General features: G+C 38.0%; 1 protein-coding gene across 3 annotated transcripts in view; it reads right to left on the bottom strand.

The window, feature by feature from the left end:
* Window positions 1-1,298: 1,298 nt before the first annotated feature.
* The window catches only part of LOC108135014 (scavenger receptor class B member 1), a 308,793-nt gene continuing 282,200 nt past the window's right edge, over window positions 1,299-27,891 (bottom strand). For all 3 annotated transcript variants that reach the window (XM_041708918.1, XM_041708919.1, XM_041708920.1), the window contains exon 10: window positions 1,299-1,669. In XM_041708918.1, coding sequence (XP_041564852.1) covers window positions 1,499-1,669 — 171 coding nt within the window. In that variant the 3' untranslated portion in view covers window positions 1,299-1,498. The remainder of the gene's footprint in view (window positions 1,670-27,891) is intronic.

Below are 27,891 nucleotides of genomic sequence, written 5' to 3'. Positions count from 1 at the left end.
CAACCGATTGGCAAAGTACCAGCCAAACCTACTGTGGAGATAGGGAGAGAACATTACTCTTCTCCTTAGCGCCGCTCTCTGCTGCTACAGATCTCCATAATAACTTTGGTTTTTTTTTGTTTTTTTCGTGGTTCTTTGAGATGTTTTAAGTTTGATTAAAATCGGACGACATATCATATAGCTCCCATGGAAACAAGCAAAATATTGAAAATAATAAATAAAAAAAAATTTTAACTTCTCTAAAATTCAATTTTTTGTCTAATTCTAATTCTGATTCTAATCAAGAATACATTTTTACTTTATCGGGTCGGAAACGCTTCCTTCTACCAATATCATTTCAAAGAATACAATATAACCTTTTACTCTACGATAAACGGGTATAAAAAAATATCTGAATATTAAAAATAACAAGGAAGCTAATACTCTTTCAGAAAAGCGGAAATATGTTCAATCTCACAGTCGCATTAGCCTGCATCAGTTGATCTAGTTTTTGCGGATAAGTTGGGGACTACTAAACAGCAGATTGACTGAATATAACAAGGGGTGATTCTGCAATCCCGGAGGCGCTGGTGATGGCGATTAATATAGTACTCATTGATGCGCCCGAAGAGTAAAAAAGAAAACTTTTTGTCGTTATGTCGTCAGCCCCGACGATGCGCTAGAGGACCACTTTAATTTATTAATTGATGGGTTATTCAATTCCTATTTAGCCTTTGATAACTCGAGAGATTAGTTTTAATTAAGATGTTTTAATCTACTGCATTAGTAGTTATTTATATTTTTGTACTTCATTTTAATGGGCTTTTGCTGTCACTTGGCTGTGCGATAACAAGCCCCCGCTCAGCTTAGCAATAAAAATTTAAAACAATACATGAAAAATATATTTTTATTTTTTTGTTAAATTCCTTTATTTTTTTGAGATGCGTTTTCCAAATTTATGGTACTGTTAGGGCACTTTGTAATCTTTTGAGCTTTTTTTACTTCCCATGACGGCTCGACGAATGTCTTCCTTTTTTTAAAGAATGCTTCATTGGCGAATGGCTAGAGCCACCATTTTGTATAAGTAAGCACAAAATAACAAGAACAAAAAAATTAAGCTTTTGAACGTTAGCTCGGAACTAACCTAATATTAAATTTAGTGAAAGCATAGCTAGAAACAATCACATATGCACAGTAAGTTAAAAGAACTTAAGTTCCTAATCTTACGAAATTATAGCCAATTAATACCAAAATTAAAATCAAAAGCCTTTGCAATGAAATCTTATTATTTGTCTTAACTTATAATTATACATGAACGGTCCCATAGATCAGTTTTTATTTGTTTAAAATAACTATAATGCGTGCTATTTACAGGAATTTTTTGTGCTTTAAAGCTTTCACAGTTTTAAAACAAAAAATATGCTATATAATAATATATAAAAGGAAATCTGCAATTTTGTGCCCAATACACCCAAACTATGATGCACTATGATGAAACTTAAAATATGAAAAACTTTATCTATGAGGTTCCTTTCGGGCTCTGTATTGTTTTCCCATTGGATGGATCCGGATCAGCATAAGGTATCGATTGTTTTTTGTTCCTTTGGTTCTCATCGTTCACGTTGGATTTGAAACTCTGTAACGGCAAATATGAGCTGATCAAATATTTGCTACCCGAGCCAGCGTCAAGCTGAAAAACAATAAAATAATTTACAATTAAAAAATTTGTAATTAAATTCTTGTTTTGTATATTAAATCTTCGAAAATGTATTTAAAAAATTTATAAAACCAAAAGAAGAAAACTGGACCAGTCGATTTTGGAACACTATGTTTAATCAGGAATGCGTAAAAATCAGGGAGTTTGGCTTATAAGTATTACGCATCTTGTGTTGGAATTGTTTTTCAATTTTTTTTAAATCAGGAGACTTTTTAATTAATGACAAACAAATACTAGTCTGTACAGAATACCTGAAATATACTTAAGCACCTGACCCTAAGCCACTCGAAAGAAGCAACCAGTCCAAGAGTCAAATCACATGCGCTCACAAAAATATAAATCATTTATACCCATATTATTTACATCTAGACCCCATATTCCCCATACAACTTTTCATTTGGTATATACCGAAGGCAAACGTAAGTTGATATACCCTTGCAGCTATTATAATACTAAAAATCAAGAAAGGAAGCAAACTTCGGCAAGCCGAAGTTCATATACTCTTGCAGCTGTTATATATTCTTGAAGACATTAAAATTATGATTTACTTGTGTGTATGTTTAAAAGCATTGATAAAATTAAAAGCGTAATTTTGAACTGTCAAATAATTAAATAAACAAAAAGAATTTCTAAAAAAAATTAAAAATGTTAAATTGAAAAAAAAAATTATTTTTAAATATATTTTTTGTTTAAATGGGAGCTTTTTTTTATAGTCGTTCGATTTTGATGAAATTTAAACAGTAATTCTGAAATATTAAACCATTACAATATGTTTAAGAATAAAAAAAAAATTTAAATAAAAACAGCAAAGTTATAATTTTTTTCATTTATTTTTCCGATTGTTCCTATTTTTTTTTAATCTTCGACAGATAGTAATGTTTAACCATTTTTAATTTATTTTAGAATTACGGTTTAAAATTCATCAAAATCGGACGACTATATCATATAGCTCCCATAGGAACAATCTAAAAAATAAATAAGAAAAAATTAGAACTTTTCTGTTTTTATACCCTTGCAGAGGGTATTATAATTTCAGTCAGAAGTTTGCAACGCAGTGAAGGAGACATCTCCGACCCTATAAAGTATATATATTCTTGATCAGCATCACTAGGCGAGTCGATCTAGCCATGTCCGTCTGTCCATCTGTCCATCTGTCCGTCTGTCCGTCCGTTTCTACTCAAACTAGTCTCTCAGTTTTAAAGCTATCTGCATGCAACTTTCCCAAAAGTTGTCTCTCTATTGCAGGTAGTATATAAGTCGGAACGAGCCGAATCGGACGACTATATAGCTCCCATAGGAACAATCGGAAAAATAAATTTAAAAAAAATATAACTTTGCTGTTTCTTAATTTTTTTTTAGTTCTTCGACATATAGTAATGGTTAAATATTTCAGAATTACGGTTTAAATTTCATCAAAATCAGACGACTATATCATATAGTTCCCATAGGAACAATCGGAAAAGAAATGAAAAAAAATTATAACTTAGCTGTTTTTTAATTTTTTTCTTAGTTCTTCGACATATAGTATTGGTTTATAATTTCAAAATTACGGTTTAAATTTCATCAAAAACGGACGACTATATCACATAGCTCCCATATAAATAATAAGAATATATAAAATATCTATCTAATAATAGAGCTGCAAATCATCATAGCTTCAAGGTTTTTTAACATATACGCAAGTAATTCATAATTTTAATGTTTTCAAAAGTATTTAATTCTTGCAATTGCTGCAAGGGTATATGAACTTCGGCTTGCCGAAGTTTGCTTTCTTTCTTGTTTTAGTTTTTTTTAGTTCTTCGACATATAGTAATGGTTAAATATTTTAAAATTACGGTTTATATTTCATCAAAATCGGACGATACATAAAGTAACTATTTAATAATTGAGCTGCAAATCATCATAGCTTCAATGTATTTCTGCATATACGCAAGTAAATCATAATTTTAATGTTTTCAAAAGTATTTAATTTCTTCTATACTTGTAGCTGCAATGGTATATATATTCTTTTTTGTTTTATTATTAAAATATTCTTTATTATATAGAGAGAACATTTTCTTTGCCAAAAATTCTGCCTAAGCTCTGCTGAGAGCCATGTTCGAAGTTAAATTTTAATACCCACCCCACTTTTAAGTTTTTGGAATTCGAGCAGTTCAGCTGCAATTGACAATCAAATTAGTATGTCATTTCAATATAACAAAAAAAATTTTCAAACTTTGATGTATTTTTGACCAAATCTGAAGAAGGTTACGTATGCGTAGAATGTGAGTGTAAAAGGATTCTTCGATACGATACATGTTTCTCGTACGATTATTTTCTCGTACTATTTCTCGTGATAGTCCAATAAGATTATTCTTGTAGTTCAAATCCAACAACATCAAAGATTACATTTTTTATTTTTTTCGCCAGGACCTGACAAGCAAAAAAGCACGGTCGAAAAGTGTTTGCCGGCTATTTGCCTCTCGCTCTCTCTCTCTCTTAGGCGTCAAACGGTTTCCGTCGATCTGTATAGTAGGATTAAGGTAGACAGGCAGTGACAAGAAATCGAAATAGTATATGTACAAATTAGATTATTAGTGAGATGAACGGTAGCTTCTTCTGTCCTCTCGGTGTGGGTAGACGTTAGGTCCACAGTGGACCTTAACTTAAATATTTTAGATTTACGTTTTAAATTTCATCAAAATCGGATGACTAATCATATAGCTCCCATAGGAACAATCGGAAAAAAATATACAAAAAAATTATAATTTTTCTGTTTTTTATTTTTTTATTTTAGTTCTTCGACATATAGTTGTAGTAATAGAACCGGACGACTATAACATAAAGCCACGGAAACAATAAGAATATATATATACAATTTTTTTTTTTTAAATGTAACTTTTCTACTTTGTAATATGCAAAAAATTTTTTTTTGACTTTTTAATAATTTGTCAGTTCAGAATTACGCTTTTAAATTTATTAAAATCGGAAAACTATATCATATAGCTGAACTATCGAATAATTGAGTTGCAAATCATCATAGCTTCAATGTTTTTAAACATATACGCAAGTAAATCATAATTTTAATGTTTTCAAGAATATTTAATTTTTGCAATAGCTGCAAGGGTATATAAACTTCAGCTTGCGGAAGTTTGCTTCCTTTCTTGTTTAATATTCCGATTGTTCCCATGGCAGCTTTATTATATTGTCGTCCGATTTTGATAATATTTAAACCGTAGCTCCAAAACAATAAACCATCACTAAACATCGAACTATAAACAAAATTTAAAAACAGTTAAGTTATAATTTGTTTTCATTTTTTTGCCCGATTGTTCCTGTTGCAGCTAATGCTATAGTCGCCTGGTCCGAATCGTTCTGATTTATGCACTACCTGCAACAGGAAGACAACTTTTTGGAAAAGATTCATGCAGATAGCGGACGGACAGACGGACCGAGGGACAGATGAACATGGCTAGATCGACTCTCCTAGTGATGCTGATAAAGAATATATATACTCATAGGGTCAGAAATGTCTCCTTCACTTCTTTGCAAACTTCTAACTGAAATTATAATACGAGGGTATAAAAATGATGATTAATCATGTGAATTTGTAATTTGAGCAAGTAACATTGCAGCTAGTTCCTCTCCTGCCCTCACCGCCCCGCGATGAACTGCACAGGCCAATCCCCCGCCCTCGTGAGGAACCACACTATCTAAGAACCCACCATACTTCCGAGAATAAAAACGAGGATGGAAGCTAACTTCGGCAAGCTTGCAAAAATTGATCAGCTCTTCCTTCAATTTATTGATCGGCTCTTCCTTTTTTTGTTGAATTTTTATTTGATTTGTAGTTAATTTTTTATTTATCCGTTTGATTTTTGTTTAATATTTGTTTTTGAGAGTAATAGTTTTTTTGAGCAGTGTGTTTTTTGTTACGGTCATTAATTAAAGGATTGTTATAAACAAAGGGGGATTATTGCATTTATTGTTTTCCTCCTTAAGCTATTTTCGCGATGTAAACACGTTTTATTATGTCATCGGTTAGGCTTTTGAGCGGCGCGAAATCCATTTTTGTATTCGAAAACTGTTTTGTTTTAAAACTTATTTCAGGAATTTTTTTAAAATAGCACCGCCCCACGTTGGGCGCCAATTAAATTATCGCTTAGGGAATTTTTTTTTTTAAATATATTTTTTTGTTGTTATTTAATAGTTTACACAATTGTTATTAACACCGAACTTAATTTTCACTGCTCGCGATATTCTGTTTGTCGACCGGTCAATTCGGATTCAAAAACGGACTGCTTGACTTTGGTTCAGTAATCAATAATCAAACCTGGGCTTAAAAGTTTTATCTCAAAAATCTGATTAAGAGACTCATCCAAGAGAGTCGGAAAATAGGGTAATGACATGTGTCAATTAAATTTGAAATTGAAATTTTGCAGAATTGAAATTCTGCCGGAAATCGATGTTTACGTTATCGGACTTGGGGCTCCCTTTTTGGGGCTCTGGTGTTTACAATATCGGCTTGGATGTTTAGAGAATCCGTTTGAAGCGGAGAGTGTGAAACAATTCTGGGTGGGAATCGATTGGAGGCTTTTTTAAAGAATGGAAAAAAGCTCTTGGCTCAAAGTTGTTTATAAATTGGGCAAGGGCCCCTAAGTAATGTGTCATATAACTTGCACATCAAACGCTGATAAGGCACCGGGACCACGTAATCAATAAATACACAAGAAAATTTTTATAAATAAACTATAAAATATTTACAATTGTTAAAAATTTGTGACCGAATATGTGCACATCAAACGCTAATAAGGCACCGGGACCACGTAATCAATAAAAATACAAGACATTTTTTTACACATAAACTGTAAAATATTTACAATTGTTAAAATTCGTGACCGAATGTGTGCACATCAAAAGCTGAAAAGGCACCGGGATAACGTAGCTGAAATACAAATTTTTTTTTGTTTCTCTCTTTTCCCTTTACTTGAGATGAAACTGATGCAACAGCAGTTTTCGCTTGATGTGGCTTTGCGAGAAAATAAGTTCTCCAACTGTACACTAAGCTGGAAATTGGATTCTTTTATTATTATTATACCTCGATCGAAAATATTCACCTCTTTCTTGCCATATGTTCACGTGCCTATATTAAATTATATCACCAAATTTTATTTTTTTTTGTTTCTCTCTTTTCCCTTTACCTGAGATGAAATCACTAACTCTATATATAACTCTAACTCTAAGAAAAACGACACAGGGAGTGGATACCAACGAAAACACACAACAACTATTTGTAACAAGTAACATCAACACAAATACTAAACATATTAATAATAAGATATAAACATATTACATTACAATTACATATTAAGATAACATCTTTATAACATAAAAAAAGGTAACTAAATGTTAAAAAAAGTTAGCGCTGCTAGTAGAAGAATAGGTTTAAGAAGAAAGGGCAATTTGCCAGACCTAAGTAAACTTGAAGAAGAATAGCAGCACTTGACCAGGGTGCAGAATTTTCGGGAAACCTGTTCACCGATTTTATGACTCAGTATAATATAGAAATTCAGATTACCTCATTCCAACAATCAACGGGAAACGCACCTGTCGAAAGACTGCACTCGACATTCACGGAGCTTTTTAGAATAATTGATAACCGTAGAAAGGAACTCCAACTCCAATCTGATCACGCGGAGATATTCGCAGAGGTATTGACGCAATACACTCTAGCACTGCTCATACACCGTTCGTACTTTTTTATGGCAATAGACAATAGAATTGGACAGCCACCATGACTATTTGGCAAAGCTGAATGAATTTAGGACAGAAATATACCCCAAAATTCAGGAAGAACTAGATAGCCAAACAGGAAAAAGGTTAACCAAATTAAACGAAGATGGGAAACCACAAATCCAAGGCGAACCCGACGATGTCTTCTTTAGAAAAGAGAATAGGAGAAACAAGCTAACACATAGATTTTCCTTCACAAAGTCAGGGCCGATAAAGGAGTTACATCACTAACAACCAGACAACAAAAACTACACACTACTAATCAGGAGAAATAATAACACTCAATGAACTACTTCATTCCAGAACTACCCATTCCGCCACGCAGTCCTTCTCTTTAGAAAGACTCAACGGATCTTCACCCCTCGCCTTCATTCATCTGGGAGACGCTCGTACAACACAGATCTATACAATTCTAACCCATGTCGTAGATGTCCAAGAGTTAAGAGTATGCCGTTCCGGAATAAAAGACACATTAAAAGCCCTCAGACTAGATGAAACATTTGACATTTCGCTAGGAATTATAAGAATAGGGAAACTACAACATCTAGAAGCCAAATTAGACACCCAACTCCCACAGGCTGGAACAAAAAGGGGTTTAATTAACGGAAAGAACCGTTCTCAAGTCAATTTCCGGTAATTTAGACGACAACGACGGACAAAACATACTTGCAGGAATCAATACCCTAAAAGTTACCTCCTACACATTAAAAAATGCTCAAGAAAAACAGGAAAATTTCGATAAGCAGCTTATTATTAGACTTAATCATATTACGAACATATAAATAGCGAACAAATCAAAATAAAAAAATGTTTAGTCACAGCACAAAACACTATCTTCAAGGAACTAAGGGAAGATAGAGAAAACATTTGTACACTCAAATATATTAATCGAATAAATTTCCATATTGATACCTTGAAAGAACACATTAATAATATAGCTGAGAGCCTTCTGGCTAGCAAATTGGGCTTAATCTCAAAATTCTTGTTTAACAAACAAGAAATACTATAAGAAATATGTTAATCTCACAAAACATTACCCTACAATTAGATGAACTCATCTATATATACTTACACCATCTTGTTTTACTTTCAATAACAAACTATTGTTTAACGTTAAAATACCAATTTTCGAAACAAAAATTTATAAGTTCACCCATATCATACCCCCACCAGTAAATAATTCACATTTCATCATTTCCCCCGAATTCTTGGCACATTATAACAACACTTTACATCAATTTCGCGAAAGCTGCCTTAAGGTGGAACAAGAGTTCTTCTGTCAGGGAATCCCCACGGATTCGACAACAAAAAACAACACATGCCTGTCAGACATCATCAATAACGTAAAGGAGACAAAAAAGGGTTTATTTTCATTTTCAACGGAAAAAACACCACCCTTTAAGCAACCTGTAACGATGAAATACTTTTAAATGGCCCTTTTGTAATACGTTATAAGAATTGTACCATATGCATAAACGAAATAGAATACAGCGACAGAGAACTGGTGGAACATGATCATTTCACCTTCGTACTTCCAATCAAACGATCAAAGCATTATCACTTATCCACAGCAATATGGATAATATAACACACTACAAATTTACGGCCATATACTCAGCAATATCTTTGACCCTTATCCTGATCGTCATCCTCCGATTATGTCATAAACCACAGACCATCTTCCTCCCACGACTGTCACTACCTTGGTGGAGCCGATCATTCCTTCGTTATAGCCTTCTCTCCACCCTAGGGGGGAGAAGTTACCGCACACATTGTTGCGGACACATCGCCGCCCCCCAAACCTCATTGACTCGGACAAATGGTCATTAACCCAAACACTGGATTCATAAACGCTGAGTTTGGGAACCAATGCAAGTAAGCAGAACCAACACTTAACAGCTATACGAAACCGCAAACAAACCAACACATCAGATTCGCCAAACCTGCCAATTATGCAGATTCTCATTCTCCACTCTAATCTGCTAGATATGCGAATTCCCAATCATACCATTTCCATTCCCATATATTCCACTGTATTCCAAAAGTTACTCTTTAGTTTGTAGAAGAGTCGCGATCAAACACTCTCCGAGTCAAGACGTGCCTAAATTCTACGTGGAAGCTAGTCTTAATCTACCAAAATCAGAAAAGCGATTTGCGAAACAAAACACAACAAAAACATAACGGTGGTTGCTGATAAGCATCAACCAAGTGTTGTTGTTACCATGCAAGACGACGAAGACGACATGGTTTGGAGCTGGCAGAAAGTAAAACCGAAGCCAAAGGCACTCAAGAGAAAAAACCAAGTTTCTCCGATTCTAATTAAAAAAAAACTGGCCCTGGACACTGCCCCCAGCACTAGCTCCAATTGAAAAAGGTAATGATGCAGACGAAAATGAAGCCCTGGACATGACATAACTGAAGACAACGTTGATGAACCTGCCAAGCCGCCACTTATATTCTTATCGGATGTTAGTGATATAAGTAGTATGCTAACCTACCTCGAAACCAAAATTAAAATAGAAAATTTCCTCTATAAGAGAGAGTTATGGTTAAGTCAATTGATGAATACAGGTCCCTCGTTAAAAATCTTGCTAGTGATTTTGTTAAGTTTCACACATATCAGCTTAAGCAGGAAAGAGCATTTAGGGTAGTTATAAAAAATTTGCACTTCTCAACGGATATTGATGTAACGAGTCGTTGAGTCCAAAGGTTACTCTGTTACGAACATAAATAACATTAAAAGCCGTGAAACCAAAGAGCCACTAAATCTATTCTTCCTGGACATTGAGCCCAACAATAATAACAAAGATATCTACGAAGTTAAGCATATTGGTAACGCAATTGTTAAAATAGAGCCCCCTCATAATGCAAAAGACATTGTTCAGTGCCACCGTTGTCCTATTGCGCCAAAACTTATAGGTGCGTAAAATGTTCTCGTAAGCATTCCAGCAAGCTATGTCCAAAAAAAAAATAACAACCAGCAAAATGTGCGAATTTTAACGAAGATCACGCTGCCAGCTACAAAGGGTGTAGAGTCTATAAGGAGCTTATTTCTAAACAATTAGCTACTGGTCGAAAGCAGATGCATAGCAAGGACCATAATAAAAATGAATCTGCAATATTTCCATCACCTATTCTGTCTGATAAACCGACCCAACAACCAAATGGCTATCAATCATACGCCCAAGTTGCTGCAGGAAACAGTAATACGAATACTTCTCTAGAAAGAATAGAACACCTTTTGGAAAAACAATTTGAACTCACCAATAACTTGCTTAACATGATAATGTTACTGGTTAATAAATTATGCAAATAAGTCTAAACTTAAGAATCTGGAATGCCAATGGGCTTTCCAACCATGTTAATGAGATATCCTTATTTTTAAAAACAAATGCAATCGACATCATGCTTGTTTCAGAAATACACTTCACCAGTAAATCTTTTTTTAGAGTAGTTGGATATGACACAATAAGAGCTGATCATCCGTCTGATAGAGCCCATGGAGACGCAGCAATTCCTGTCAAAAATGGTCTAAAATTTAAAATCATGGAGAGCACCAGAGAAAATGCTATGCAGGCTGCCATAATTGAGATTTATTTCATACACGCAGATGTCTCAATCTCAGCAATATATCTTCCACCAAGACTTACAATAAAAGAGCTCGATTTTAAGAACTTATTTCATGGACTGGGGACAAAGTTTATTGTTGGAGGTGACTTCAATGCCAAACACCCATGGTGGGGCTCGAGACTCATTAACCCAAAGGGATCCGAATTATATAAATGCATACGAAACAATAATATAACAACTCTCTCAACTGGTAAGTCTACATACTGGCCCACAGATATTCGAAAAACCACAGACTTGATTGACTTCGTAGCATTCTCTGGTATCCCACAAACACACATTCGTTTAATGGATAGTTTTGATCTTTACTCACATAACTCTCCGATAATAGCGACCTATAGCACAATAGCTCATATACTAGACATCTCTGCTTCCACAGACATTTACGCGTTTAAAAGCTACCTAGAAGAAGCCATAAGCCTAGACATTTCGTTAAAAACAGGAGAGGAAATAGACTATGCTGTGGAGCTTTTCACAAACACAATTCACAAAGCGAGCTATATAAATACGAATCACACCAACAGAAACCAACAACCAAGCCAACTGTACCTTACTACTGAAATTCGAGAAAAAATTCAACTCAAAAGGGATCTGAGAAAACGTTGGCAAGAAACTCACTATCCTGCTGACAAAAGGTTATACAACAAAGCTGCATCTGAGCTTAAACAATTACTGTTTAACCTACGAAATGAATATCTAGCGGCATATTTGAGAAACTTAGACCCTAATTCTAGTAACAAAGAGTATAACCTGTGAGAGCATCCAAATATCTAAAGAGACCTGCAAAAAGAAACATAATCATCCGCAAAATCAATGGAAATTGGTGTAGATCTGACGATGAACAAGTTGAGGCATTTGCTCAACACCTGCACTCTGTGTTTCAGCCAAACGATATTACCAATCGTATAACAGAAGCTGAAATAGAAAACTTTCTTGGGTCACCCTTTCAAGTGAGCTTGCCTATTAAAAGAATTCATTTTGACGAAGTTGTCACAGAAATTAAATGATTAATCAATAAAAAATCACCAGGCCCGGATAAGATAGATGGCATCACTCTTAAAACTCTACCATCAAAATGCATACGGTTTCTCACGCCAGTATTCAACGCTATTCTCAGGCTAGACCACTTCCCAAGTCAATGAAAATGTGCAGAAATCATTATGATCCTCAAGCCAAACAAGACAGAAACTGAACTTTCATCTTAACGTCCCATTAGTCTGTTGACAATATTCTCGAAAGTATTTGAAAAAATACTACCGAAGAGAATGTTGCCAATTTTGGACGAACTTGCCATCATTCCTGAATATCAATTCGGATTCAGAAAAGACCACGGGACCACTGAGCAATGCCATAGGGTTATCAATGAAATTGTATCTGCACTTGAGAATAAAAATATTGTACTGCAACATTTCTTGACGTTCAGCAAGCTTGGCACAATGGATTACTCTACAAGATAAAGAAATGGCTGCCTGCTCCATTCTATTTAATAATGAGATCCTAAGAGATGCTTCTACGTGCAGCAGAGAAATTATACGTCAACACTACTTCGCATAAACGCAGGCGTTCCTCAAAGGAGTGTATTGGGACCAGTCCTTTACACTCTAAACACGGCAGATATGCCAGTAACAAACAACTGCACCATTGCAACATATGCTGACGATACAGCCATTCTGGCAACAAGCTCATCTAGAGACGAAGCATCTCATCTCTTGCAATGTGAGCTCAGTCTGATTGAGGCCTGGTTCTTTCGCTAGAAAATTAAAATCAACTCCCTGAAGTCTGTCCAAATTACTTTTGCACTAAGAAGTATCTTGGCATGCACCTCGACCGCAGACTAACATGAAAACACCAAATAAAAGCGAAAAGACAACAACTCAGACTGAAAACACTGAAAATGTCCTGGTTACTAGGTAGAAAATCAGCAGTCACTTTGGAAAAAAAATTCTTCTCTACAAAGCCATTTTGAAGCCTGTTTGGACCTACGCTATCCAACTCTGTGAACAGCTAGCAATTCAAATATTGAAATACTTCAGCGCTACCAATCAAAAATCTTGCGACAAATTGTTAACGCTCCATATTATGTAACCAATGCAAATATTCATAAAGATCTAAATATTCCAACTGTAAAAGAGGAGATAAAAAAATATAGTAAGAAATATACAGACAGACTTCACAATCATGTCATTAGACAGATTGTAAATAAAAATTAAATTAAAAAAAAAAAATAAAAAAAAATAAAAATTTTGACCTTTTTTAACCATATTATTCCTATAGGATATAGACGTCTGATCAGTACACCCTGGTCAAGGTATGCACAAAAAAAATAAAATTTGGATATATTCATGTCAATAGCTTTTATACGGCTATATTCACCCTATTGTTCCTATGGGAGCTATAGGATATAGGCGCTTTTACCCTGATCAACGTATGCATAAAAAAATACTTGGAAAAATTGATGTAAATGGCTTATATACTGCGCCTTGCATTCATTTTAATTTTTAAATATGTTGGAAATTAAGGAAACTTTGACCAAGTTCGACTCTATCATCACCACTTGGCCAGACGGCCAATGTTAAAGAGGATATCAAGTAAGTTGGAGTCAAGGTAGTAGGTGTAGACCGGGAAAAAGGTAGCCAGGTTGTTCCCCAACCTAGGCCACTGATCGCCGCCGTACTGAATATAAGCTAAAGGAAATTGCGATGCTGCCGGACTGTAAAAGAGCTTCAAATTTTTAAGGGTGAGTCCAACAACAGTGCCGAGGCAGTTTTAAAAGATTTCCAGATAGTCAAGAATAAGCCTTAGTATCGGTCAATAGTACTTGGTACAGGGCAGAAGATTAGGGGCAACGTTGAAACAACTTTTCTTTCCTACAACGTGCTCGATTGACCCGAAACAATGTGTACTTCACTTCGCCGACAAGCATGATCTACGCACTCTAGAAAACCAAATGGGTCAGATGACTCAGGGGGCAAAGACCGTCGACGCTTTTTATTCGGGTGTAAATAGTCACTTTGCTTTGATAACACGCTGCCTTAAAAACGGCGATCAAAGCCCGGAAATACTCTTGGACGCCCCAATCCACCTACTCCGCATCCAACGGCCGGGTACCAGTATCAAGACGCGGAAAAAACCCAATCCCTCCAAAAATATTCGGGTCCCCGAGAAATTAAAATGGAATCTAACCAATCAAGGCATTGATATCGTTCCAATCAAAGTCATGGAAACTCAAGCGTTAAGCGCAACCCCAGCATTTTAACTAACCTGAATCCTTTCCGAAAATGTCAAAGATTATACTATTTGAATGCTCTACCACCTTCTATGGAGGCCGCCACGAGCGAACACGGGAGGAAGTCTAATAGTGAGGCTAACTATGCTGAAACTGCCCCCCTGAGAGCGAAGTTGGTAATACTGGCGAAGTAAATTTTGTGGCCGACGCCTCTACCGTTCCACGCTATAAGCCCCCAGATAACAAAGGGTTACAAGCCCTTAATAAAACCATTTCAAGTTCAACCAATCTTCAGCTCCATAGGCAATGCTTCCTTTATTACATTCTTCGTCCTGCTGGGTTTAACTGCCATTCATGCCATTATCGGAGACGACACTTTAAAAACAATTAACGCTGTAATTGATAGGAAAAATGGCTCATTGAGTATAACTCCTGAAACAAAAAATTCCATTACAATATTCACTCATTGATCAGCGATCAGCATTCAGAGGAAGTAAAAAATTCTTTTGATTTGCTTATTAAGGAGTATTCCATAATCTTTGAACCACTTTCGCCAATACCCTTACCCCTCTTATATGAAAGGGACGGTAGAAAAGCAAGTTGAAGAACTTCTGCGCGAAGAAATAATATGGGTGTTTCTAAAGAAACCAAAGGAGAAAAACAATTCCGAATGGTAATTGACCTTAAGCGCCTCAACGCCGACCACTACTCAATCCAAGGGAAGCCGAGAATCCGACATACCGAAAACAACTTTTGCTAATCTTTATGGGAAGTATGAATTCTTGCATCTCCCATTCGGTTTGAAGAACGCCCCAGCTGTTTTTGTAAAGAATGATCGACGATGAGTTACGGGAACACAATGGTAAAATCTGTAAATTTGGAAAAAACACAGTTTTGGTGCACGCAGGTCAGAGAAATGCAGCTGCTGACAAATCTAAAAGAACCTAAAAGCTATTTGGGAATGACCTCTTATTGTATGAAATTTATCTGCGACGTTGCAAACATCGCTAAGCCCTTGACAAACCTCACAAGAGGAGAACACGCTAAGACTAAGGCATCATAACCAAAAAAAATTTCAATCGATTAAAGTCTATACCGATCATCAGGCGTTAACCTATTCCTTAGGCTATATAAACTATAATGCTAAGCTAAGGCGATGGAAAACACGCATAGATGAATACAACTGCGAGCTTATTTATAAACCAGGAAGATCTAATGTTGCTGCTGATGCTCTTTCCTGCATCGTATGAAATGTAAAATATCTTGATGCCGACACTGCTTCTATTTCGGCAGTGGAGTCCGTTGTCACCGTTAATAGAGAACTTCAGGACGCATTAGATTTGATTCCGCATATCGAAGTCCGTATAAACGTATTTAACAATCAGCGTGTTTTGAAGGGGTGTGGAATTTATAGGACCCGATTTTATAAGTCAATAATAATTAATTTTTCGAGGAATTAGTACTTACTAGTTCCGCAATAGTCTGGCTGCCCTGTTACCTCAAAAAAATACTAAACGAGATTGTTTGCGCACTCAGCGCTTGTATTTAGATCACTAGTTGTAGGGCGAGAACGGGAGCCAATAAAGCTTTCGTCTGTTCGCTCTTGCGAATTCGCCCCGTCTCTCGCCACCGTAGCATAAGTTAGGTTCTAAGAGAAATTATTGAAATATAATTGTTAGTGATCAATCGAACGTCATCGTAGCCACTCCTTTTCTTCGCGCTTTCGACATAGTTTTCTCAATATTTCGCAAATTAAAATCGTCTCGAACTACTGCGTTCACAAGTTTTCGCGTTATTAATACAAAATAGTATTAAATTTTCATGGTGACCCCGACGTGATTAGCAGTAGAGTTCGCGAGTTTTAATTTTTCGGTGAAAAACTATAAACAATACCAACAACAACCAATTTATTCGTGTCGGTTAGGCCAATAAATTAAATTCAATAATTTCGTCGCTGGAAATTTTCTGCCGTTCTTGAAGTTGCGCCTGACGTTTCGGCAAATTTAATTGCTCAATTTGCTGCTGCCGCCAAATGGAAGTCAAAAAGGAAGTTGCAATTATCAAGTCGGCCATCCAGGTATAGAGTGCCAAAAGTTGAAAGTTAATCTGTGGCGTTTTGTCAATTGTGTTTTTGCCCATCTTTCAACTTTTTGCATTCGTGTAAAAATCGGTAGATAGTGAGCATTCTAACCAAGAAATAAAAAATTGCATGTACTAACAACCAAAATTCTACAATAAACATAATATATTTCGAATTATATGTGAATCGCCAGAAAAACAAGCAATAAAATACTCGTAGTCGACCCAATTAGTGCGAACTTAATTCCCCGAACTTTCGTCGTAATGAGCACCAATTTAGGGTATAAATAAAACAGCTGGAAAAAAGTGCAAATTGTGAAAAGTGTAGCTCTCAAAAATATTAGCGGCAATAACTTTCGCCGCAGTTTGTCCGAACATTTCCCGCGCTTTTCAGAATTTTCCCGCACTTTTCCAATTTTTCCGCACTTTTCATAATTTTGCGCGCATTTCGGCGTCAGGCTTATATATTCGTTGCCCTTAGTTATCGGTCAGTGCATCATTCTCCGTTAGCATTTCCATAGGAAGAGCCGCTAGCCGCGTACACATACACACGCACACCTTGCAGAGGGTATTATAATTTCAGTCAGAAGTTTGCAACGCAGTGAAGGAGACATATATTCTTGATCAGCATCACTAGGCGAGTCGATCTAGCCATGTCCGTCTGTCCGTCTGTCCGTCCGTTTCTACGCAAACTAGTCTCTCAGTTTTGAAGCTATCTGCATGAAACTTTCCCAAAAGTTGTCTTTCTATTGCAGGTAGTATATAAGTCGGAACGAGCCGGATCGGACGACTATAGCATATAGCTCCAATAGGAAAAATCGAAAAAATAAATGAAAAAAATTATAACTTTGCTGTTTTTTAATTTTTTGTTTAGTTCTTCGACATTTAGTAATGATTAAATATTTCTGAATTACGGTTTAAATTTCATCAAAATTGGACGACTATAGCATATAGCTCCCATAGGAACAATCGGAAAAATATATGAAAAAAAATTATAGCTTTGGTGTTTTTTAATTTTTTGTTTAGTTCTTCGACATTTAGTAATGGTTAAAAACTTCCGAACTACGGTTTAAATTTCATCAAAATCGGACGACTTAGCATATAGCTCCCATAAGAACAATCATAAAAAAAAAATAAAAAAAAATTATAACTTTGTTGTTTTTCAATTTTTTTTGTAGTTCTTCGAGATATAGTAATGGTTAAATATTTCAGAATTATGTTTTAAATTTCATCAAAATCGGACGACTATAGCATATAGCTCCCATAGGAACAATCATATAGCTGCCATAGGAACTATCGAATAATTAAGCTGCAAATCATCATAGCTTCAATGTTTTTAAACATACACACAAGTAAATCATAAATCATAATCATAAAGAGTATTTAGTTTTTGAAATAGCTGCAAGGGTATATAAACTTCGGCTTGCCGAAGTTTGCTTCCTTTCTTGTTTATTATATTATTTAACAAATAAATAATTTTAATAAAAATAAATATTTAACACCTCTTCGATACCAACCAAATAAATAGAAATAAAAGCAATGGCAACTAAGGATATCGAAGAGCTTAAACACCAACGAGATGTTTGCATGAAAAGTATTAACCGAACTTATCGCCACTTAAAAGAAGCTGAATTATCAGTAAATCCGGTCGAGCTTGAGTGTCGATTAGAGATTCTAAATACGCACATTGAAAATGCTTCACTTTTGCAAAACCAAATAGAAGCGAAAGATACAAAAGATGTATACCGCGAAGAGTTGGAAGAGAGGGCCGTAATGACAAAGTCATTGCTGATTTCAATTGTAAATAAGTCAAAACAAAATAATATCGAGAAATCCGCTCCGCCAGCAAATTGCCCGCCTCAATGCCGTCTGCCGAGCGTTGCTCTCCCAACTTTTAGCAGAAAACACTCCGAATTTAAAAATTTTATAAGCCTTTTCGAAACTTTCGTTGACAAAGATGACACTTTACACGATATTGAAAAATTCAATCATTTAATTTCGTGTTTAGCTGGAGACGCTTTAGGAACAGTTAGGGCCTTCCAAGTCACTGCGGAAAATTATCCCTAAGCCCTTGCTAGCCTGAAGCGGGTGTACGATAATGATTGTCTTATTTTTTTGACAACATATCGACACTTTTTAATTTGCAAAAATTTCCCAGCCTTCAGCTACAGCCTTGAGAACCCTCATCGACACGGTCACAGCCTTGTATGACTCCTTGCTGTCTATTGGGGATGATAGACGCATTACTAATGCCATTTTAATACATCTGGTAATGAGCAAGGTCGATGCAGGAACTAAAAGAAAATGGGAAGAACAGTTAGATTATACTTCGCTTCCACTTTGGAGCGAATGTGAGGCGGCCCTCAACAGGCGATACCAACACATGGTAGCAGAAGAGGATTCCAAGCCCAAAACTGTTCAACAGACCCAATCTAACCCTAAGAAGAATGGAAATAGGAGTTTTTCGTTTGTCGCTGCCAGGAACGACTCAGTTCAATGCATGTATTGCAACTCAGCTGAACATCAGATTGGAAACTGCGCTTCCTTCGCAGCCCTGACAGTTCAGCAAAGATTCGATTTCGCTAAAAGAGCACCCTTAGCATTAACTGTTTAAGAAAGGGTCACACTGTCAAAAAATGCAAATCGAACAGATGTAGAGTGTGCAATTCCTCACATCACACTTTGCTACATATATATGCCCCAAACACAAATCTCGCGTTGCCACCTCCTTCTCAGCCCACGCTCATGCAGGAGTCTCCATCCACTTCGCATGTTTTGCATGCGAATGCATCGGATCGAGTCATTCTTGCAACTGCTGTTGTGAGCGTCCAAACAAAAAGCGGCGAGCTTGTATTAGCACGAGCGTTGCTCGACTCTGGTTCACAAATAAGCTTTGTAACCGACGAGCTCGCTCAGAGGCTCAAAATTACAAGAGAGGACGTGTGCATGAGCTTGCGAGGCATTGGTGGAACTAATGCCCAAGCCACAAAAAAAATACACACGATTGTGAAGTCGCGAGTAGGGAACAGCCAATTGTCGTCCGATTTTTGGATTATGAAAAATATTTCTGGTTATCATCCGGATCAAGCGGTGAACACCAGCGGGTGTAGGGTTCCTGAAAATATTCAGTTGGCAGATCCATTTTTCTTCAAGCCACAAAAAATAGATATGCTTATCGGCGCTGAAACATTCTTTGAACGTTTATCTATTGGCCAGATAAAGCAGGGGCCTGAATTCCCCATCCTACAAAAGACAGTTCTCGGCTGGATAGTGTCAGGCAGATGTGCCTCTGAAAATAATAAAAACGCTGAAAAAATGGTACATCTCAGCTGCCAGGAGGAAGCGTTGGAGTCAATTGACACAACCCTGCAGAAATTTTGGTCTGTGGAGGACTTGCCGCCCAAGGCTAAAGTCCATACTCCTGAGCAACAACTTTGTCAACAACACAAAAATACTCAAAGATTGTCGTCCGGTAGATTTTCGGTTCGTTTGCCGTTTAAATCTGACCCAAATACTCTTGGTTCGTCATACGAAGTTGCGAAACGTAGATTTTTGTCGCTAGAAAGTAAATTGTCAAAGGACCCTCCGCTGAAGAAGATGTATATTGAATTCATGGAGGAATATGTTTCACTGGGCCACATGTCCTCCACCAATGACAAAATTCCGAATACTCCGCACTATTTCATTCCGCACCAATGCGTTTTACGGCCACAAAGTACTTCAACTAAGTTGAGAGTAGTTTTCGATGCATCGAGCCGTACTTCTACGCAGGTAGCGTTGAATGACATCTTGATGGTAGGCCCAACTATTCAAGAGGAGCTGTACTCGACTCTGCTTCGGTTTAGATTGCATAAGTTTGCCCTTGCGGCCGACGTCAAAAAGATGTATCGCCAAGTGATGGGAAAGTGATCGAACTCCAGCTCATAGTATGGAACGAGATCCTCTGAGTCCCTGAAAATCTTTAAGTTGAACACCGTTACATAGGAACTTCCGCCCCCCTTTTTGGCGATTCGGTGTTTAATGCGGCTAGGAGAGATGGCGCAAGCAACTCATACAAAAGCCGCAAAGGTTATTCAGAATGATTTTTATGTTGACGATTTGTTGACTGGCGCCGGATGCGTTGAGGACCTGCAAAGCCTTCGAGACGAAGTTTCTCAGGTCTTGCAAGAGGCAGGCTTTGAATTGGCAAAGTGGTTTTCAAACTGCCCAGAGTTATCCGCATCTGATAGCGCTGTAATGCCACTTATGGCAGACTCAGACGTAACCAAGACCCTTGGCGTGGTTTGGTTACCGGTTAAAGATTACTTTCAATTTCGGTTGGATGACTCTTTCCTGGATCTTCGCGCGACAAAACGAAATATTTTGTCGGTGACTGCTCGACTTTTCGACCCACTTGGCCTCTTGTGTCCTTTGGTCACAAAGGCAAAGATGTTGTTGCAGGAACTGTGGCTTCGAAAATTAGATTGGGACGAGTCGCTACCGATGCAGTTGCTCACGTCGTGGGAGACGTTTAAAGCGACGCTTCTGCAGCTGCCTAAAATTAAGGTTTCGCGATTCGTCAACACAGATCCACAAGTCCCGATTCAAATACATGGTTTCGCTGACGCTTACATGCGAGCGTACGGAGCGTGCATCTTCGTTCGGACGCAAACTGCTGAAGGTTTGAAAGTGCCTTTATTGACCGCCAAATCGAAAGTAGCTCTCCTCAAGACGAAAACTTTTCCTCGCCTTGAGCTGTGTGCAGCTCACCTTTTAGCAGATCTCTATAATCGTGTCAGGCCATTGCTAAATTCTCCCATTGAGAATGTTTTCCTGTGGACAGACTCCGAGATCACTTTACACTGGATTAAAACCCATCGCTCGTCGTTGTTGGTTTTTGTTTCGAACCGGGTTGCAGAAATTCAGGAGTGGTCGGAGAAAGCAATTTGGAGACACGTTCCCACGAAAGTCAACCCAGCAGATATAGTGTCCCGAGAATGTGACGTAGAGGAGCTTACAACGTCCATTTGGTTCAGTGGGCCTTCGTTCTTGCTAGACTCAGAAAATAATTGGCCTGTAAATAAACATTTCGAACTGCCGGCTGATGTAATGTCGTTGGAGCTACGCAAATCGGCAATAGCTCTCGTAGTCAGCCCAGAGCCAAATGATGTGCTTCAGAAAATAGAGTCCTTTTCGTCGCACCTGAAGCTTCTGAGAGTTTTCGTGTGGGTTTTTCGTTTTATTCAAAGGTGCAGAAAGGTGTCGAAGACCTTTGAAAAAGGTATTTCGCCAAGAGAACTGGATTTCGCTTTTGATAAAATTGTCGAAGTTGTCCAATTTCACGAGTTCAGGGACGACATAAGTACAATTCGGAAGAATAAACCGGTAGCAACGAATATTCAAAAGTTAAACCCTTTTCTTCAGGAAAATAAATTAGATTGGTGCTCCTCGACATTGCTACGAGTTGGGGGTCGGTTATTGAATGCTCCTATCCCGTACGAAGCCAAATTCCCGTTGTTGCTGTCTAAAAGCTCACAGTTCGTCAGATCCTATGTGTCATACCTGCACGTTACGAACTGTCATGCTGGCCCACGAGCTCTCGTAAGTCGTCTGCGCGAGAAAATCTGGCTAGTTAATGCTCAAGTAGTCTGCCGACGAACAGTTCGGTCGTGCATGCGCTGCTTTCGCTGTAAGCCGCAACTTTTGACGCAAATTATGGGAAACTTGCAAGCAGATAGACTTCGAGCTCTCCGCGCGTTCAATATTTGTGGCGTTGATTTTTGTGGTCCCTTCAGCACAACGTATCGTATCCGTGGTAAGCCACCGTACAAGTCGTACGTGGCCTTGTTCGTCTGTTATGCGTCCAAAGCGGTCCACTTAGAATTAGTGTCTGACCTAACCACTGATGCTTTCTTGTTGGCATTTTAAAGGTTCGTGAGTCGTCGCGGGATTCCGGAGAAGGTGTGGTGCGACAACGCCACCAATTTCATCGGCGCAGATCGCCACATGAGAGAGTTCCGAGCCCGTCTGGAGGAGCAGGGGGCGGTATCGAAACATTCGCATCAAAAAAAGGATGCGAGTTTGCGTTCATACCGCCCAAAGCACCGCACTTCGGCGGACTATGGGAGGCAGGTGTGAAGTCTGCAAAGCACCTGTTCCTTCGGACGGTAGGCCAAGACCTCTTGACCGCGGAAGAGCTCGCAACTCCAGGCCCCTCGGCGCTCTAAGCAGCGACCCGAACGACGGCGAGGCCCTGACCCCCGGGCATCTGCTCATCGGCGGCCCTCTTCTGGCCCCACCATCAGCGGCGCTCCCGGACCAGATCAGCCTGACCTGCTTGCGACGATGGCGAGGTGTCTCGTCTCTCAGGCACAGGTTTTGGCAGCGATGGTCCCGGGAGTACATCTCCAGCCTCCAGCAGCGGTCCAAGTGGCACCAGGGGGAGCCCAACCTCGTCGTGGGAGCGCTCGTCGTCGTCGCAGAAGACAATCTTCCGCCCCAGCAGTGGAGGATCGGACGAGTGGTAGCGGGGCACGCCGGCGCCGATAGCAAGGTTCGCGAGGCGGACGTCAGGACGCAGGACGGCGAATATCGGCGAGCTGTCCACCGACTGGCCCTGTTGCCCGTTCTGGGCTGAAGGACGTCGTCCCTTCAGAGGGGGCGGTGTTTGCGCACTCAGCGCTTGTATTTTAATCACTAGTTGTAGGGCGAGAGCGGGAGCCAATAAATTTTTCGTCTGTTCGCTCTTGCGAATTCGCCCCGTCTCTCGCCACCGTAGCATAAGTTAGGTTCTAAGAGAAATTATTGAAATATAATTGTTAGTGATCAATCGAACGTCATCGTAGCCACTCCTTTTCGTCGCGCTTTCGACATAGTTTTCACAATATTTCGCAAATTAAAATCGTCTCGAACTACTGCGTTCACAAGTTTTCGCGTTATTAATACAAAACAGTATTAAATTTTCAGACACTACTAGTCAAATTTCTTAAGGCCAGCTATCGCCATTTGCGCTTTCGTTCTTCAAATGCTGGGCATTCGTAGAAAGCAAATGCATTTTACCTTCTTGACTAATCCAGAACTCAATAACCGACAGATTTGCGTCAGGTTCAACTGTTATTAAATCAACAACGATTTTACGGGAGTGGCCAGATTTAGTGTGGATTAGTAGTCAGCGCGATCTTGATCGCGGCCCTAACTTCTAACAAGTTGAATTATCACGAAATAAAGTGTAAGCATAGGAAAATTTAGGATTTCGTCTACTAAACGGAAACATACTAGGAACGTCGAATTTAAGTAAAACGGTATTGCCTGAATTTTTGGGGATCTTGGCGGCCACCGCGTAAAGCCTGGGTGAATCTCGAGTCATGCTGCGCATCAATCCCAACCCCAAAAACGGACCAGTGATCACTGCAAGTTGCCCTTGCAGAATCTTGGCTGCTACCGCGTGAAGCCGGCCTAAATCTCGAGTCGAAGCGCGCGCCAACTATAACCTCCAATACGTTTTCAATAATCCTGAACAGTGAACACCGCCGTTAAGGCCAAGCTGTCGACTCCGCTCAAACCCTTTTTAGAAAATTCTGAACTACCATATATCATCACGTTACGCAATCTGCGCAGTCAGAGACGTTGTTTTCTAATTACATTGTACTCCAATCCTAAAATAATTCTAATCAATAAGAATTGTTTTATCGATAGAAGGGTTTTGTACAAATAGTTGGCCTTAGATTGATGCTATTCTAACAATGCTATGTAATCCTCACAGCAATTAACAGCAAGTACACAGACCTGTCGACTACACTGGAATTTCAGCTGACAAAGTAGGTTGTAAGTAACGCATACCCGACATTTTTGAAAAATCCAGTCTAAGCCAAATCGTATTACGCACTAAATTAAAAGCCCAATTTTAAACTATAGACCCGTTTTGAGACCATTTGAAATATCTACTGCTTAGTATATTTAATTAATAATTTGTTGAAAAATTACTATCCCTTCATAAATATTTTTATAGTTCTGCCATGGGCCAGCTAACAGAAACTAAACTAACGTTAACTGTAGTATAAAATATAAAAAACCAGCATTGATGTGAAGTAAATCGTTTCTGATTTGGGACACCTAAAGTAACTGTTGCATTAAATTATAACGGGCATTGGTCAGAAAATTTAAGCGGGCCTATGCAAGGCTTGGAGGGATTGGATTTTGAAGAGGAATTAACCAACACTTAATATTCCTCACGACTAGTAACAATTTGATTTCTTTGGGTTTTGTCTAGTTTAACCCTAGTTCCTTAACTCTGTCTACAATTCTAGTTTATGTGACGGCGCGGTTTTTTAGGTAGCACAGAAACCCCACACCAATTTTGCCTGAGCACAGCCGAATTCCGTAGGCAGAGTACGCTGCCAGATAGTCGCACACATTCCCGTGTTCGTTCCAGTTTTTAACCCTGAGAGGCTAGATTACGCTTGTGAATCCCTACATCTGGGTTACGTCCGTAATTTAATTCCAACTAATTCCCTAAAAAGATTGAAACCTTCTCTGAAAAAATGTCTGAAACCACTTATAATTAAAGGAATCAAACCATATGCCAAGAAACCTTCGTGGGATACAAAAAGAATGGTAACGGATATGGGGGATGAAAAAGAAACGTGTAGGGTGATTCGTGAAGAGCATTCAAGAGCTCAACGAAACCCCAAAGAAATGAGCAATGGACCCCCAACCTAGGCAGTGTTAGGAAACTGTCTCTCCATTAGAAACACGGCACTTTGTCAGGAAAGGAATATAAGGAATTGAAACGAAACGACATCTTCTACTACCTGAGGAACGACCAAGTGGTAATTACTAGAACTAGTTAATGACGACACCCTATGGAAAACGTCTATGGAAAGCTATTGGACGCATTCATAGTCCAATATGACAATCAATCAGAATAGGGAACTTGCCTTATAGCAGTTACATGACAACGCATGTGATGGCCATGCCAGCCGTGTTAACTAAAGTAACTTCCGCTGACTTTCCCTGAAATATGTACAAGATTTTAGCCTGCGAAACATATGAAAGTTGTCAACAATATCTAACAATTTCTTTTTCTCAATCTTAACAGAAGCAGCGATGGCTCTCTTTGGCGCCTCCTTACTTTACATCGTGTGGAGAAAAATAACCTCCATCAAGGGCATTCCATCGCATCGGGGCAACAACGAACTGGAGTCACAAACCGTTAGAACGTCCCCACCGAAGGGCCACTGACCTGCGGGACGCAGACTTTTGAGCGGCTAGGAGCTAACAGTGCAGCTTTTTCCCCCTACACTCATCGTCCCGCGAGGAACTGCACAAGCCAATGCCCTATACTCTATGTTTTACAAAATATTTATATTTTTAGGGCTAATTAATTTTAGGGCTATGATCAGAACTGTCATTTTATTTATCTTTTTATTTATGACCTGCCGTCCTTAGTATTAAGGCAAACTGCCCGTGGATTTAGTGTATCGTTCTAGTTCATATATAAGCATATACTCCATTTTCCAGTTTTACCGTGCTTAACGCCTAGTGCATTATGCTCGTTGTAGGATCGAACTTTGATAAGACCCTAAACAATTCATAATTTAAATGAAAGCTCCTTTAAGCCAGTCAACCCACACCACCACATGGCTTTTAAGTTATCTAAGTGGTAGGACACAACGAGTCCTCTTTAAAAGCTCTGTTTCTGAAATGATGCAACTTACTTACTTTGCGCAGCATAAGGTGAACCAATTCTTGGCCAGATTCCACCCAAAACGGTGAATTACCACACCCTCACGGGTCATAACTTATAACCGGTGCAAGTGAATATACCCTCATTCATGCATTTTATTTGTCATAGGGGACGGCATTCTTACATGCCCTTTCGTCACCGCGGAGCCAGAAGTGGCGATCATATCAGCAGTCATTTCTGCCCCAGGGCAGCGAGGAGAAGGAAAGTCAACATAGCCAGCGCCAACAGCATGCCGCAATAGTTTACAGTGCATTTTGGTATCATACTGTCAAATTAATTTAAACACATAGCCAAAAGTGTTTCTAAATCCGTTAGCGCGTTGCTAATCAACAGCTATGGCCTAAAATAAACGCAAAGCAAAATGCAATTAAACAAGAAAGAAAGCAAACTTCGGTAAGCCGAAGTTCATATACACTTGCAGCTATTGCAATAATTAAACATTTTTGTAAACATTAAAATTATGATTTACTTGCGTGTACGTTTAAAAACATTGAAGCTATGATGATTTGTAGCTCAATTATTAGAGTTATTTTATATATTTTTATTATTTCTATGGGAGCTATATGATATAGTCGTCCGATTTTGATGAAATTTAAACCGTAATTCTGAAATAGTTAACCATTAATATATCTCGAAGAACTAAAAAAATTTTAAAAAACCCCAAAGTTATAATTTTATTTTATTTATTTTTCCGATTGTTCCTATGGGAGATATATGCTATAGTCGTCCGATCTGGCTCGATCCGACTTATATACTACCTGCAATAGAAATACAACTTTTGAAAAAGTTTCATGCAGATAGCTTTAAAACTAAGAAACTAGTTTGCGTAGAACAGACGGACAGACGGACGGACAGACGGACATCGACTCTTCTAGTGATGCTGATCAAGAATATATATACTTTATAGGGTCGGAGATGTATCCTTCACTGCGTTGCAAACTTCTGACTGAAATTATAATACCCTCTGCAAGGGTATAAAAAAGTAAACACAAAGGAAATGCATATATAAAAGTAATCACTAAGTAAAATGCATATACAAAAGTTAACGCAAAGCTAAATGCATATTCACAAGTAAATGTAAACCTAAATGTAAACACAAACGTAAATCAAACCCAGATGCTTACGCAGATAAAATGAAGTAAATTCGAAGTCGTCAAATGAAAACATGAAACCTAGTGAAGACAAGGCAAAATTCTACTAATTAAAATCAATCTTAAAAGAAATGTGACAATAAAACGAGAATCAGGTGTGCCTAAGAAGAGAACAAGAAGTCCGAAAGCTTTTATCGTTAGTTATTAATAGAGTAAAAAGATGCGAATATATGCAAAGACCAGGGAAATTCAAGAAATGTGTATGCAAATGTCGGTCACGTTAAAGATGTGCAGACCAACATATGGAAGCGCTTTCGTCAGTGGGATATCTCAGGTGAGCCAAGTTTGACAATTTAATACCCTTCGGAAAATTTAAAGGTCTTGATTCTTATCCGAAATTTTATTACGCAACTAATTGATCGAGTGTAAATTTATCGTAATATAATAAAAAAAACTTGAAATAGAAAAGTAACTAAATACTAAATAAAATGTCTGAATGCTAACGATAATATTTCTCATGAAACAAACAAAAAGAAAACGGTGAATATATATTTATTAGCATTTTGTTTACTGTAATTGAGATCGCACGATATATGAAGTTATGAAAATATAAAGTTTTATAAATTAATTAATTTACATTAGGGGCATGTAATGTGAGAAGTGCTGTCTCTTTCTG

Source organism: Drosophila elegans, unplaced genomic scaffold (assembly GCF_018152505.1).
Source record: "Drosophila elegans isolate 14027-0461.03 unplaced genomic scaffold, ASM1815250v1 contig_433, whole genome shotgun sequence".
Taxonomy (NCBI): domain Eukaryota; kingdom Metazoa; phylum Arthropoda; class Insecta; order Diptera; family Drosophilidae; genus Drosophila; species Drosophila elegans.
The sequence above is the reverse complement of the archived record's forward strand: the minus strand, read 5'-3'. Positions and strand labels throughout refer to the sequence as shown.